This window comes from Panulirus ornatus, chromosome 47 (genome assembly GCF_036320965.1).
Source record: "Panulirus ornatus isolate Po-2019 chromosome 47, ASM3632096v1, whole genome shotgun sequence".
Classification (NCBI taxonomy): domain Eukaryota; kingdom Metazoa; phylum Arthropoda; class Malacostraca; order Decapoda; family Palinuridae; genus Panulirus; species Panulirus ornatus.
The window spans coordinates 22,686,368-22,702,787 of record NC_092270.1 but is presented as its reverse complement, the minus strand read 5'-3'; the positions used below and the strand labels follow the sequence as shown (position 1 = coordinate 22,702,787).

The following is a 16,420-nucleotide window of genomic DNA, read 5'->3' as shown; positions in this document are numbered from 1 at the left end:
GAGTCATGCCAAGTAGTTTGGAGAAAAGAGAAGTGAAAGCCTTACATAAGATAACTGTGGCAAGGTGGCTTGAGTAGATAGGACTACATTTGAAGTTCTCAAGAAAGGAGGTGACTGCGTTGTTAATCATTTCTTGAAAAATTCTAATGCTCGTATGGTTTATGGTGTGGCTCCTGAAAGTTGGAAGGATGCCTATATAGTATAAAGGCAAAGGAAACATGGGCGAGTGTTCAAATTACTGATGTTTAAGCTCGTTGAGTGTGCCTGGTTAGTTGTACAGGAGTGGTGACTAAGAGGGTGGTAGCATACATTGAGCTTCAGATTAGGGAGGCCTAATTGTGGATGAGGGTTATGATTTGTTGCATTACAAATGAGGGCTAGAGAGTACATGTGAGCAGATGAGGCCATGTCTTTGTCTGTACCTGGTGCTACCTCACTAGTGAGGAAAAGGGCGAACAAGTACGAAAATGTAGATATATATCCATATGTAAGTGTTACTGGACTCCTCCTCCTGGAGGTTACACTGTGAGTGTAAAGTCAACTGAGATGTTCATTGTTTACTGAATCAACTGCTTTCTGGTGAATGACCCTCACACGTGGGGGGTTGGGAGGAGGGCCAACACAGGCAAGGGTGTGACAGAAACTCTTTAAAGAGGAGGCACAAATATTTGGCGAGGCTATATCATTGGGAATAGAGTTTCATCCAAGAACTTCTCACTCCAAGAGTCTACATTTCCCCGCTACTGAAAGTAACACATATTTGGGTTGCAAGAGCCTTTAGTAAGGTCCTAGGTAACACCAGGGTTCTTTCACAGAAACTGGTAGAGGATGTGTGGATCAGGTGTTTGCTCTGAAGAATATGTGTGAGAAATACTTATGGCTGGCTCCCAGTGAAGGTTGGTCTGAGGCGGGGATGGGCAATGTCCCCATGGTTGTTTAATATGCTTATGTATGGAGTGGTTAGGAAGGTAAATGCAAGAGTCTAGCTAAGAGGGGCAAGTATGCAGTCTGTTGGGGATGAGAGGGCCTGGGAAGCGAGTCTGCTGTTCTTCGCTGATGATACAGCACTAGTGGCTGATTCAAGTGAGAAATTGCAGAAGTGGGTGACTGAGTTTGGAAACGTGTGAAAGGAGAAAGTTGAGAGTAAATGTCAATAAGCGCAAGGCTATTAAGCACATCAAGGTTGAGGGACAAGTGAGTTGGGATGTAAGTTTGAATGGAGAAAAATTGGAGGAAGTGAAGTGTTTTAGATATCTGGGAGTGGAACCATGGAAGTGGAAGTGAGTTGCAGGGTGGGGGAAGGGGCAAAGGTTCTGAAAGCAATGAAGAATGTGTGGAAGGAATGTTTGGGTATGTTGGGTATGTTTGAAGGAATAGTAGTACCAACAATGTTATATGGTTGCGAGGCGTGGGCTATGGATAGAGTTGTGCGGAGGAGGGTGGATGTGCTGGAAATGAGATGTTTGAGGACATATACATACACAGACATATACATACACATGTACATATACATACTTGCTTGCCTTTATCCATTACTTGTGCTACCTTGCCCCACAGGGAACAGCATTGCTGTCCCCTGCTTCAGTGAGGTAGCGTCAGGAAAATGGACAAAAAAAGGCCATGTGTTCACACAGTCTCTAGCTGTTATATGTAATGCACTGAAACCACAGGTCCCTATCTACATCGAGTAAGTAATAATAGGGTAAGAGAGTTGTGTGGTAATAAAATGAGAGTGGTTGAGAGAGCAGAAGAGGGTGTTTTGAAATGGTTTGGTCACATGGAGAGAATGAGTGAGGAAAGATTGACCAAGAGGATATATGTGTCCGAGGTGAAGGGAACGAGAAGTGGGAGACCAAATTGGAGGAGGAAAGATGGAGTGAAAGAGATTTTGAGTGATCGGGGCCTGAACATGCAGGAGGGTGAAAGGCGTGCAAGGAATAGAGTAAATTGGAAGGATGTGGTATACCGGGGTCAACGTGCTGTCAATGGATTGAACCAGGGCATGTGAAGCATCTGGGCTAAACCATGGAAAGTTCTGTGGGGCCTGGATATGGAATGGGAGCTGTGGTTTTGGTGCATTATTGCATGACAGCTAGAGAGTGAGTGTGAACGAATGGGGCCTTTGTTGTCTTTTCCTAGCGCTACCTCGCACACATGGGGGGGAGGGGGTTGTTATTTCATGTGTGGCGAGGTGGCAATGGGAATGAATAAAGGCAGACGGTATGAATTATGTACATATGTATATATGTATTTTTTTTTTTTTTTAATTTTCCAAAAGAAGGAACAGAGAAGGGGGCCAGGTGAGGATATTTCCTTAAAGGCCCAGTCCTCTGTTCTTAACGCTACCTCGCTAATGCGGGAAATGGCGAATAGTATGAAAGAAAAGAAAGTATATATGTATATGTCTGTGTGTGTATATTTGTATACGCTGAGATGTATAGGTATGTATATTTGCCTGTGTGGACGTATATGTATATACATGTGTATGTCGGTGGGTTGGGCCATTCTTTCGTCTGTTTCCTTGCGCTACCTCACTAACGCGGGAGACAGCGAAAAAGCAAAATAATTTTTTTTTTTTGCTTTGTCGCTGTCTCCTGCGTTTGCGAGGTAGCACAAGGAAACAGACGAAAGAAATGGCCCAACCCACCCCCATACACATGTATATACATACACGTCCACACACGCAAATATACATACCTACACAGCTTTCCATGGTTCACCCCAGACGCTTCACATGCCCTGATTCAATCCACTTACAGCACGTCAACCCCGGTATACCACATCGATCCAATTCACTCTATTCCTTGCCCTCCTTTCACCCTCCTGCATGTTCAGGTCCCGATCACACAAAATCTTTTTCACACCATCTTTCCACCTCCAATTTGGTCTCCCTCTTCTCCTTGTTCCCTCCACCTCCGACACATATATCCTCTTGGTCAATCTTTCCTCACTCATTCTCTCCATGTGCCCAAACCATTTCAAAACACCCTCTTCTGCTCTCTCAACCACGCTCTTTTTATTTCCACACATCTCTCTTACCCTTACGTTACTCACTCGATCAAACCACCTCACACCACACCTTGTCCTCAAACTTCTCATTTCCAGCACATCCACCCTCCTGCGCACAACTCTATCCATAGCCCACGCCTCGCAACCATACAACATTGTTGGAACCACTATTCCTTCAAACATAGCCATTTTTACTTTCCGAGATAATGTTCTCGACTTTCACACATTCTTCAAGGCTCCCAGGATTTTCGCCCCCTCCCCCACCCTATGATCCACTTCCACTTCCATGGTTCCATCCGCTGCCAGATCCACTCCCAGATATCTAAAACACTTCACTTCCTCCAGTTTTCTCCATTCAAACTTACCTCCCAATTGACTTGACCCTCAACTCTACTGTACCTAATAACCTTGCTCTTATTCACATTTACTCTTAACTTTCTTCTTTCACACACTTTACCAAACTCAGTCACCAGCTTCTGCAGTTTCTCACATGAATCAGCCACCAGCGCTGTATCATCAGAGAACAACAACTGACTCACTTCCCAAGCTCTCTCATCCACAACAGACTTCATTCTTGCCCCTCTTTCCAAAACTCTTGCATTCACCTCCCTAACAACCCCATACATAAACAAATTAAACAACCATGGAGACATCACACACCCCTGCCGCAAACCTACATTCACTGAGAACCAATCACTTTCCTCTCTTCCTACACGTACACATGCCTTACATCCTCGATAAAAACTTTTCACTGCTTCTAACAACTTGCCTCCCACACCATATATTCTTAATACCTTCCACAGAGCATCTCTATCAACTCTATCATATGCCTTCTCCAGATCCATAAATGCTACATACAAATCCATTTGCTTTTCTAAGTATTTCTCACATACATTCTTCAAAGCAAACACCTGATCCACACATCCTCTACCACTTCTGAAACCACACTGCTCTTCCCCCCAAAAATAAATGTATATGTATGTATGTGTATATGTTGATATGTATATGTATGCATATATGCATGTATGGGTGTTTATGTACATATAAGCATATGAGTTGATGGACCATTCTTCGTTTGTTTCCTGAAACTACCTCGCTGATGCGGGAAACGGTGATGAAGTATAACAAATAAAAAATAAATATAAATATAATGTTTCTTTTTTCTTTCATGCTGGTTCACCATTTCCCACATCATATAACTTGAGACTGTTTCCAAAATCTTTATGGGATTAGTGTACCATGTTTAGGAATTTATCAAGAATTTGGACATTTCAAGATTTCAGACAAATTCCTTATCAAGGATCTGGACAATTCAAGATTTCAGACAAAATGCTTTCTCAACTTTCTCCTTAGTTTTACAACAGATTTCATTACAAAAGCTTAAACTGACTCAGGCAGATCCTTTATTACGAGACCCACATCAAGGTCCATACAGTGAATCAATTCCATTTCATTTGTCTGTAAGGTAATATGAAGGAAACCAATTAAACTACTTAAGTAAACCACATCATTCGTTAATCAAGCAGCTAGCATGTTTGTTTGTACTTAACCATTTAAATACTAACCTGCATTTCCATTATCTCCACCATATGTAAATCCAGTGGTTTCTGGTCTTCTCTGATGGCTAGCACTGCATCAACACAAACTTCAGTCAACTTATCAGCTAGTTCAGAATGAACTTTTGTGCGAAGAGCAGTACGAGCTACCTGACACAATCGCTCCCGTTTCATCTCTTCAACAACTCTAACTTCATCAAGTACCTCTTGAGCTTTCACCTACAAAGATTTATTAAAAAAGAAGATAAAAAGTGAACTCACATATGCAAACACAAACATATACCCCTTCCTACAACAACTTAAATTGCACACCCAAAGAGAGTGAACCTAATGGTTGCTATTAAAAAAATGGGAGCCCATCTTGCTTAGGATGATATAACCCTGCAATCCTTATAACCCTGCAATCCTTGTAATTCAACTTTCTAAAAGGGGAAACAGAAGAAGGAATCATGTAGGGAGTGCTCATCCTCCTTGAAGGCTAAGATTCAGGTGTCTAAATGTGTGAGGATAAAACCAAGATGAGAAAAAAGGAGAGATAGGTAGTGTATTTGAGAAAAGGAACCTGAATGTTTTGGCTTTGAGTGAAACGAAGCTCAAGGGTAAAGGTGATGAGTGGTTTGGAAATGTCTTGGGAGTAAAGTCAGGGGTTGGTGAGAGGACAAGAGCAAAGGAAGGAGTAGCACTACTCCTGAAAGGAGTTGTGGGAGTATGTGATAGTGTAAGAAAGTAAACTCTAGATTGATATGGGTAAAACTGAAAGTGGATGGAGAGAGATGGGTGATTATTGGTGCCTATGCACCCAGTTATGAGAAGAAAGATCATGAACGGCAAGTGTTTTGGGAGCAGCTGAGTGAGTGTTAGTAGCCTTGATGCACAAGACGAGGTTAGAGTGATGGGTGATTTGAATGCAAAGGTGAGTAATGTGGCAGTTGAGGGTATAATTGGTGTACATGGGGTGTTCAGTGTTGTACATGGAAATGGTGAAGAGCTTGCAGATTTGTGTGCTGAAAAAGGACTGGTGATTGGGAATACCTGGTTTAAAATGAGAGATATACGTAAGTATAAATAAAGGCGAGTGTTCAAATTACAGAGGTATAAATTTGTTGAGTATTCCTGGGAGGATCAAGGCATGTACAGAACATCAGATTGGGGAAGAGCAGTGTGGTTTCAGAAGTGGTACAGGATGTGTGGATCATATGTTTGTTTTGAAGAATGTAAGTGAGAAATACTTAGAAAAACAGATGGATTTGTATGTAGCATTTATGAATCTGGAGAAAGTATATGATAGAGTTGATAGAGATGCTTTGTGGAAGGTATTAACAGTATATGGTGTGGGAGGTAAGTTGCTAGAAGCAGTGAAAAGCTTTTATCAAGGATGTAAGGCATGTGTATGAGCAGGAAGAGAGGAAAGTGATTGGTTCCCGGTGAAAGTTGGTTTGCGGCAGAGGTGCGTGATGTCTCCATGGTTGTTTAATTTGTTCATTGATAGGGTTGTTAGGAAGGTGAATGCAAGAGTTTTGGAGAGAGGGGCAAGTAATGCAGTCTGTTGTGTATGAGAAGGCTTGGGAAGTGAGTCAGTTGTTGTTCGCTGATGATACAAGTGCTGGTGGCTGATTTGGGTGAGAAACTGTAAAAGTTGGAAACTGAGTTTGGCAAAGTGTGTGAAAGAAGAAAGCTGAAAGTAAATGTGAATAAGAGCAAGGTTATTAGGTTCTGTAAGGCTGAGGGACAAGTCAACTGGGAGGTAAGTTTGAATGGAGAAAATCTGGAGTAAGTGAAGCGTTTTAGATATCTGGGAGTGGATTTATCACTGGATGGAACCATGGAAGCAGAAGTGAGTCACAGGGTCGGAGAGGGGACAAAGGTTCTGGGAGTGTTGAAGAATGTGTGGAAGGCGAGAACGTTATCTCGGAGGAGAGCAGAAATTGGTATGTTTGAAGGAATAGTAGTTTCAAATATGTTATATGGTCGTGAGGCGTGGGCTATAGATAGGGTTGTGCGGAGGAGGGTAGATGTGCTGGAAATTAGATGTTTGAGGACAATATGTGGTGTGAGGTGGTTTGATCAAAAAGTAGAAAGGGTAAGAGAGATGTGTGGAAATAAAAAGTGTGTGGCTGAGAGAGCAGAAGAGGGTGTATTGAAATGGTTTAGTGTCATGGAGAGAATGAGTGAGGAAAGATTGACAAAGAGGATATATGTGTCAAAGGTGGGAGACCAAATTGGAGGTGGAAGGATGGAGTGAAAAAGATTTTGAGCAATCGGGGCCTGAACATACAGGAGGGAGAAAGGCATGCAAGGAAGAGAGTGAATTGGAATGATGTGGTATACCAAGGTGGACATGCTGTCAATGGAGTGAACCAGGGTATGTGAAGTGTCGGGGTAAACCGTGGAAAGTTTTGTGGGGCCTGGATGTTGGGAAGGGAGCTGTGATTTCGGTGCATTACACATGACAGCTAGAGACTGAGTGTGAATGAATGTGGCCTTTGTTGTCTTTTCCTAGCTCTACCTCATATGTGTGCAGGGGGAGGGGGTGCCATTTCATGTGTGGTGGGGTGACGACGGGAATGGATGAAGGCTGCAAGTATGAATATGTACATGTGTATAAATGTATATGTCTGTGTACGTATATGTATGTATATGTTGAAATGTATAGGTATGTATATATCTGTGTGTGTAGGCGTTTATGTATATACATGTATATGTTGGTGGGTTGGGCCAATCATTCATCTGTTTCCTTGCGCTACCTCGCTTATGTGGAAGACAGCGACAAAGCATAATAAAATATATAAAATACATATGTAAGTAGGAGAGATGGCCAGAAAGCATTATTAGATTACATGTTAACTGATAGGCGCATGAGAGACCTTGGAATGTCAATGTGCTGAGAGGGGCAACTGTAGGGATGTCTAATCATTATCTAGTGGAGGCGAAGGTGGAGATTTGTAGAGGTTTTCAGAAAAGAAGAGAAAATGCTGGGGTGAAGAGAGTGGTGAGAGTAAGTGAGCTTAGAAAGGAGACTTGTGTGAGGAAGCACCAGGAGAGATTGAGTGCAAAATGGAAAAAGGTGAAAGCAAATGACCTAAGGGGAGTGGGGGAAGAATGAGATGTATATAGGGAAGCAGTCATGGCTTGCACAAAAGATGCTTGTGGCATGAGAAAGGTGGGAGTTGGGCAGATTAGAAAGGGTAGTGAGTGGTAGGACGAGGAAGTAAGATTGTTAGTGAAAGAGAAGAGAGAGGCGTTTGGATGATTTTTGCGGGAAAGTAGTGCAAACGACTGGGAGATGTATAAAAGAATGAGGCAGGAGGTCAAGAGAAAGGTGCAAGAGGTGAAAAAGAGGGCAAGTGAGAGTTGGGGTGAGAGAGTATCATTATATTTTGGGGAGAATAAAAAGATGCTTTGGAAGGAGGTAAATAAAATGCATAAGACAAGAGAACAAATGGGAACATCAGTGAAGGGGGTTAACGGGGAGGTAATAACAAGTAGGGGTGAAGTGAGGAGATGAAGTGAGTATTTTGAAGGTTTGTTGAATGTGTCTGATGATAGAGTGGTAGATATAGGGTGTTTTGGTCAAGGTGGTGTACAAAGTGAGAGGGTCAGGGAGATTGTTTTAGTAAACAGAGAAGAGGTAGTGAAAGCTTTGCGGAAGATGAAAGTCGGGTAGGCAGTGGGTTTGGATGGTATTGCAGTGAAAATTTATTAAAAAAGGGGGTGACTGCATTGTTAACTGGTTGGTAAGGATATTCAATGTATGTATGGTTCATGGTGAGGTGCCTGAGGATTGGAGGAATGCATGCATAGTGCCACTGTACAATGGCAAAGGGGATAAAAGTGAGTGTCCAAATTACAAAGGTATAAGTTTGATGAGTATTCCTGGGAAATTATACTGATTGAGAGGGTAAAGTCATGTACAGAGCATCGGATTGGGGAAGAGCAGGGTTGTTTCAGAAGTGATAGAGGATGTGTGGATCAGGTGTTTGATTTGAAGAATGTATGAGAGAAATACTTAGAAAATCAGATGCATTTGTATGTAGCATTTATGGATCTGGAGAAAGCATATGATAGGAGTGGATAGAGATGCTTTGTGGAAGGTATTAAGAGTATATGGTGTGGGAGGTAAGTTGTTAGAAGCAGTGAAAAGTTTTTATCAAGGATGTAAGGCATGTGTATGAGTAGGAAGAGAGGAAAGTGATTGGTTTTCAATGAATGTCAGTTTCTGGCAGGGATGTGTTATGTCTCCATGGTTGTTTAACTTGTTTATGGATGGGGATGTTAGGGAGGTGAATGAAAGAGTTTTGGAGAGAGCATCAAGTATGCAGTCTGGTCTGGATGGGAGGGCTTGGGAAGTGAGTCAGTTTTTGTTTGCTGGTGATACAGCACTGGTGGCTGATTCGGGTGAGAAACTGCAGAAGTTGGTGACTGAGTTTTGGCAAAGTGTGTGAAAGAAGAAAGTTGAGAGTAAATGTGAATAAGAGCAAGGTTATTAGGTTCAGTAGGGTTGAGGAACAACCTAACTGGGAGGTAAGTTTGAATGGAGAAAAACTGGAGGAAGTGAAGTGTTTTAGATATCTGGGAGTGGATTTGGCAGCGGATGGAAACATGAAAGCGGAAGTGAGTCAGAGGGTGGGGGAGGGGGAAAAGGTTCTGGGAGCGTTGAAGAATGTGTGGGAGGTGAGAACGTTATCTCGGAGAACAAAAATGGGTATGTTTGAAGGAACAGTGATTCCAACAATCTTAAATGGGTGTGCAGAGGGTGGATGTGTTGGAAATGAAATGTTTGAGGACAATATGTGATGTGAGGTGGTTTGGCTCAGTAAGTAATGAAAGGGTAGGAGAGATGTGTGGTAATAAAAAGAGTGTGGTTGAGAGGGTGTATTGAAATGGTTTGGTCACATGGAGAGAAGGAGTGAGGAAAGATTGACAAAGAGGATATATGTATCAGAGGTGAAAGGAACGAGAAGCAGGAGACCAAATAGGAGGTGGAAGGATGGAGTGAAAAAGATTTTGAGTAATCAGGGCCTGAACATACAGAAGGGTGAATGGCGTGCAAGGAATAGAGTGAATTGGAATGATGTGGTATATTGGGGTTGACATGCTGTCAATGGATTGAACCAGGGCATGTGAAGCATCTGGGGTAAACCATGGAAAGGAAGTGGGGCCTGGATGTGGAAAGGGAGCTGTGGTTTTGGTGCATTACACATGACAGCTAGAAACTGAGTGCGAATAAATGTGGCCTATGTTGTCTTTTCCAAGTGCTACCTCACGTGTGTGTGTGTGTGTGTGTGTGTGTGTGTGTGTGTGTGTGTGTGTGTGTGTGTGTGTGTGTGTGTGTGTGTGTGTGTGCGTGCGTGGGTGTGCGTGCATGGATGTGTGTGTGTGTGTGTGTGTGTGTGTGTGTGTGTGTGTCATTTTCATGTGTGGTGGAGTGGCAATGGGAATGGATGAAGGCAGCAAGTATGGAGGTGTACATGTGTGTATATGTACATGTCTGTGTATGTATATGTTGAAACGTATAGGTATGTATAGGTGCATGGGTGGGCGTTTATGTACATACATGTGTATGTGGGTGCATTGGACCATTCTTTCATCTGTTTCCTTGCGCTACCTCGCTAACGCAGGAGACAGTGACTAAGTATAATAATAATACTTAACAGCCGTCTCCCATGTTAGTGAGGTAGTGCAAGAAAAGAGAGGAAGAATAGTCCAACCCACCTACATACACATGCATATACATAAATGCCCACACATGCACATGTACATACAAATACATTTCAATGTATAGATACATATACCAACACACAGATATATATATATATATATATATATATATATATATATATATATATATATATACATGTACATATCCATACTTGCTGCCTTCATCCATTCCCGTCGCCACCCCACCACATATGACATAGCATCCCCACATCTTCCAACAAGGCAGCACTAGGAAAAGACAAAAAAAACAAACAAAAAAAGCCCACATTCGTTCACACTCAGTCTCTAGCTCTCATGTGTAATGCATCAAAACCACAGCTCCCATTCCACATCCAGGCCTCACAGACCTTTCCATGGTTTACCCCAGATGCTTCACATGCCCTGGTTCAATCCACTGACAGCATGTTAAACCCGGTACACCACATCGTTTCAATTCACTCTATTCCGTACACGCCTTTCACCCTACTGTATGTTCTGGCCCCAACTGCTCAAAATCATTTTCACTCTATCCTTCCACCTCTAATTTGGTCTCCCACTTCTCCTTCCCTCCACCTCTGACACATATATCCTCTTTGTCAATCTTTCCTCACTCATTCTCTCCATGTGTCCAAACCATTTCAACACACCCTCTTCTGCTCTCTCAACCACACTCTATATTACCACACATCTCTCTCACCCTTTCATTACTTAATCAAACTACCTCACACCACATACTGTCCTCAAACATTTCATTTCCAACACATCCACCCTCCTCCTCACAACCCTATCTAGAGCCCATGCGTTGCAACCATATAACATGTTTGGAACCACTATTCCTTCAAACATACCTATTTTTGCTCTTTGAGATAATGTTCTTGCCTTCCACACATGTAGATATCAATACTTGCTTGCCTTAATCCATTCCCAGTGCTACCACACCCCACAGTAAACAGCATTGCTACCTAAAGCTTCAGCAAGGTAGTGCCAGGAAAACAGACAAAAAGGTCACATTCGCACTCAGTCTCTAGCGGTGAAGTGTAATGCACTGAAACCACAGCTCCCTATCCACATCTAGGACCCACAGACCTTTCCATGGTTTAACCCAAATGTTTCACACGCAATGGTTCAGTCCATTGACAGCTTGTAGATATCAGTACACCACATTGTTCCAGTTCACACGCCTTTCACACTCCTGTATATTCAGGCCCCAATTGCTCAAAATCTTTTTTACTGCATCCTTCCACCTCCAATTTAGTCTCCTGCTTCTCCTCGATCCCTCCAACTCTGACATATACATCCACTTTCTCAATCTTTCCTCGCTCATTCCTTCCATATGTCCAAACCATTTCAATGCACCCTCTTTTGCTCTCTCAACCACACAATTTTTATTTCCACACACCTCTCTTACCCTTTCATTACTTAATCAAACTACCCCGTACTATATATTGTCCTCAAACATTTCTTTTTGAACACATCCATCCTCCTCTGTACAACCTTATCTATAGCCCATGCCTTGCAACCATATAATATTGTTGGAACTACTATTCCTTCAAACATACACATTTTTGCTCTCCAAGATAATGTTCTCTCCTTCCAAACATTCTTCATCCCTCCCAAAACCTTTGCCCCCACCCTGTGACTCGCATCTGCTTCACTGGTTCCATTCGTTGCTCAATTGACTCCCAGATATCTAAATCACTCCATTCCTCCAATTTTTCTCTATTTAACCTTATATCCTAATTAACTTGTCCCTCAACCCCACTAAACCTATCAACCTTGCTCTTATTCACATTTACTGTCAACTTTCTCCTTTCACAAACTTTTCCAAACTCAGTCACCCACTTCTGCAGTTTCTTACTCGAATCAACCACCATTGCTGTATCATCGGCAAACAACAGCTGATTTACTTCCCAGGCCCTTTTATCCCTGACAGACTGCATACATGCATTTACCTCCCCTAACCACCCCACCCATAAACAAATTAAACAATCATGGGGACATCACACACCCCTGCCACAGACTGACCTTCGCTGGGAACCCATCACTCTCTTCTCTTCCTACTCATACACATGCCTTACATCCTTGGTAAAAACTTTTCACTGCTTCTAGCAGCTTACCTCCCAGACCATATACTCTTAAGACCTTCCACAAAGCATCTTTATCAACCCTATCATATGCCTTCTCCAGACCCATAAATGCTACGTACAAATCCATCTGTCTTTCTAAGTATTTCTCACACACATTCTTCAAAGCAACACCTGATCCACACACCCTCTACCACTTCTGAAACCACACTGCTCTTCCCAAATCCGATGTTCTGTACGTGCCTTCACCTGCTAAATCAATACCCCCATATAATTTCCCGGGAATAGTCAACAAACTTATGCCTCTGTAGTTTGAACACTCACTTTCTCACCTCTATCCCATCTGCCTTTGTACAATGGCACTATGCATGCATTTGGCCAATCCTCAGGCAATTCACCATGATCCATCCATACATTGAATATCCTTACCAACCAATCAACAACACAGTCACCCCTTTTTTAATAAATTCTATTGCAATACCATCCTAACCCAATGCCTTGCTGGATTTCATCTTCCGCAAAGCTTTCACCACTTCTCTCTTAACCAAACCATTCTCCCCAACTCTCTCACTTTGAACACCACCCCGACAAAAATGCCTTACAGCTGCCAATCTATCATCAAACACATTCAACAAAGCTTCAAAATACTCACTCCAATTTATCATCACACACATTCAACAAACCTTCAAAATACTCACTCCATCTCCTCCATCGCTACCTGCTATGATTTCCCCCTTGCCCCCTTCACCGATGTTCCTATTTGTTCTCTTGTCTTATGCACATCATTTCCCTCCTTCCAAAACATCTTCTTATTCTCCCTAAAGTTTAATGATATTCTCTAAACCCAATTCTTTTTCAAACCAGTCATAAGCTGAGGCATGTGTTTTGGAAATGGATATAATGCACCCAATTATATAATGCTGGTCAAGTTCAAAATGATGGAAGTCGAGGTGCTGGTGTAACAATGAATTAGGCAGAGCTGAAACTGGAATAAATGACTCACCAATATCAATAACAGAGCATAAGGATGCATTTTTAAATTATATATGAAAATAATAATAATATAGATAAGGATAAAGAAGCAACCTAAATTATTTCAAATTAAACTGAAAAAGGTACACAACCTTGGCTAAGTCAAAGCCTTCTGCAATAAGTCTTGGATGCAATCCATCTTGAATCTGAATTTCTGCCTGTTTGAGCATCTCACCAATGAGAAGGACAGTTGATGTGGTGCCATCTCCTATAACATCATCCTGAGCCGTGCAGGCTTTAGCAATCATGGTGGCTGTAGGGTGCTGAATTTGCTGGAAAAAAAAAACTACATGAATAATACATGAAACATTTGTAATGTTAAACCTATAATAAAAAAACGTCAACTTAATTCAACTTTAGATCTATCAAACTTAAAAATGCAGTAATTCTAATTATGTTCCAATCAATGTCTGTTGAGTGCAATCAGGAATGCAACCTTGTGCCAGTTTTACAGGAGCTCATTATCACCCAACTGGACTACAAGTTAGGCATAGTAAGGCTACTCTAGCTACTTTCACAGAGCCAAAGCTGTTCTAAGTAATGTCCCCCCCAACAAAATAATAAATAAATAAAAGAACTGAAAGATTTTTGTCATACTTGACAGCCACTTCCTGCATAGGCAAGGTAGACATATACACATATAGGGTAGAAAGAATACTTCCCACAAACTCACCGCATGTCATAGGAGGTGACTAAAGAGGGCAGGGGCAGGTGGCTGGAAACCCCTCCCCTCCTTGTATTTCAATTTCTAAAAAGGGAAACAGAGGGTGTAAAGCAGGGAGTGCTCATCCTCCTCAACGGCTCAGAGTGTGGTGTCTGAATGTGTGCGGCTGTGACTAAGATGAGAAGAAAGAAGAGATAGGTAGTATGTTTGAGGAAAGAAACCAGGATGTTCTGGCTCTGCGTGAAATGAGGCTCAAGGGTAAAGGGGAAGAGTGGTTTGGTAAAGTACTGGGAGTAAAGTCAGGGGGGAGTGAGAGGACAAGAGCTAAGGAAGGAGTAACACTACTCCTGAAGCAGTTTTGGGAGTATGTGATAAGGTAAGAAAGTAAATTCTAGATTGATGTGTGTAAAACTGAAGGTGGATGGAGAGGGATGGTGACTATTGGTGCCTATGCACCTGGTCATGAGAAGAAAGATCGTGAGAGGCAAGCATTTTGGGAGCAAGTTAGTGAGTGTGTTAGCAGCTTTGATGCACAAGATCGGGTTATAGTGACAGGTTATCTAAAATCGAAGGTGAGTAATGTGGCAGTTAAGGGTATAAGCAGTGTACATGCGGTGTTCAGTGTCATAAATGGAAATGGAAGAGGTTGTGGATCTGTGTGCTGAAAAAAGACTGATGATTGGGAACATCTGGCTTAAAAAGAAAGATATACATAAGTATACGTATATGAGTAAGAGAGATGGTCAAAGGGCATTACTGGATTAAGTGTCAATAGACAGGCATGTAAAAGAGAGACATTTGGATTGAATATGCTGAGAGGGGCAGCTGGAGAGATGTCTAATCACTACCTTGTGGAGGCAAAGGTGAAGACTTGTAGAGGTTTTCAAAAGGGAGAGAGAATGTTGGGGAGAAGAGAGCAGTGAGAGGAAGTGAGCTTGGAAAGGAGACTTGTGTAAGGAAGTATCAGGAGAGACGGAGAGCAGAATGGGAAAAGGTGAAAGCAAATGATGAGGGGAACGGGTGAAGAATGGGATGTATTTAGGGAAGCAGTGATGGCTTGCACTAAAGATGCATGTGGCATGAGAAAGGTGGGAGGTGGGCAGATTAGAAAGGCTAGTGTGTGGTGGAAAGAAGTAAGGTTGTTAGTGAAGCAGGAAAGAGAGCCATTTTGGATAATGCTTGCAGGGCAGTAGTGCAAATGATTGGGAGATGTATAAAAAAGTGGCACCAGGTCAAGAGAAAGGTACAAGGGTTGAAAAAGAGGGCAAATGAGAGTTGGGGTGAGAGAGTATTATTAAATTTTAGGGAGAATAAAAAGATATGGTGTGGGAGTTGTTAGAAGCAGTGAAAAGTTTTTATCGAGGATGTAAGGCATGTGCATGTGTAGGAAGAGAGGAAAGTAATTGGTTCTCAGTGAATGTAGGTTTGCGGCAGAGGTGCGTGATGTCTCCATGGTTGTTTAATTTGTTTATGGATGGGGTTGTTAGGGAGGTGAATGCAAGAGTTTTGGAAAGAGGGGCAAGTATGCAGTCTGTTGGGGATGAAAGAGCTTGGGAAGTGAGTCAGTTGTTGTTCGCTGATGATACTGCGCTGGTGACTGAGTTTGGTAAAGTGTGTGAAAGAAGAAAGTTAAGAGTAAATGTGAATAAGAGCAAGGTTATTAGGTACAGTAGGGTTGAGGGTCAAGTCAATTGGGAGGTAAGTTTGAATGGAGAAAAACTGGAGGAAGTAAAATGTTTTAGATATCTGGGAGTGGATCTGGCAGCGGATGGAACCATGGAAGCGGAAGTAAATCATAGGGTGGGGGAGGGAGCGAAAATCCTGGGAGCCTTGAAGAAAGTGTGGAAGTCGAGAACATTATCTTGGAAAGCAAAAATGGGTATGTTTGAAGGAATAGTGGTTCCAACAATGTTGTATGGTTGCGAGGTGTGGGCTATGGATAGAGTTGTGCGCAGGAGGGTGGATGTGCTGGAAATGAGATGTTTGAGGACAATATGTGGTGTGAGGTGGTTTGATCGAATAAGTAATAATAGGGTAAGAGAGATGTGTGGAAATAAAAAGAGCGTGGTTGAGAGAGCAGAAGAGGGTGTTTTGAAATGGTTTGGGCACATGGAGAGAATGAGTGAGGAAAGATTGACCAAGAGGATATATGTGTCAGAGGTGGAGGGAACGAGAAGTGGGAGACCAAATTGGATGTGGAAAGATGGAGTGAAAAAGATTTTGAGTGATCGGGACCTGAACATGCAGGAGGGTGAAAGGCGGGCAAGGAATAGAGTGAATTGCATCGATGTGGTATACCGGGGTCGACGTGCTGTCAATGGATTGAATCAGGGCATGTGAAGCGTCTGGGGTAAACCATGGAAAGTTCTGTGGGGCCT

General features: G+C 42.4%; 1 protein-coding gene across 1 annotated transcript in view; it reads right to left on the bottom strand.

Moving 5' to 3' along the window:
- The window catches only part of CCT6 (chaperonin containing TCP1 subunit 6), a 74,855-nt gene that overhangs the window by 47,491 nt on the left and 10,944 nt on the right, over nt 1-16,420 (bottom strand). Inside the window, exons 3-4 of the mRNA XM_071689992.1 lie at nt 13,471-13,650; nt 4,575-4,784 (exon numbers count right to left, since the gene is read on the bottom strand). Of these exons, the coding sequence (XP_071546093.1) occupies nt 4,575-4,784; nt 13,471-13,650 (390 nt within the window). The remainder of the gene's footprint in view (nt 1-4,574; nt 4,785-13,470; nt 13,651-16,420) is intronic.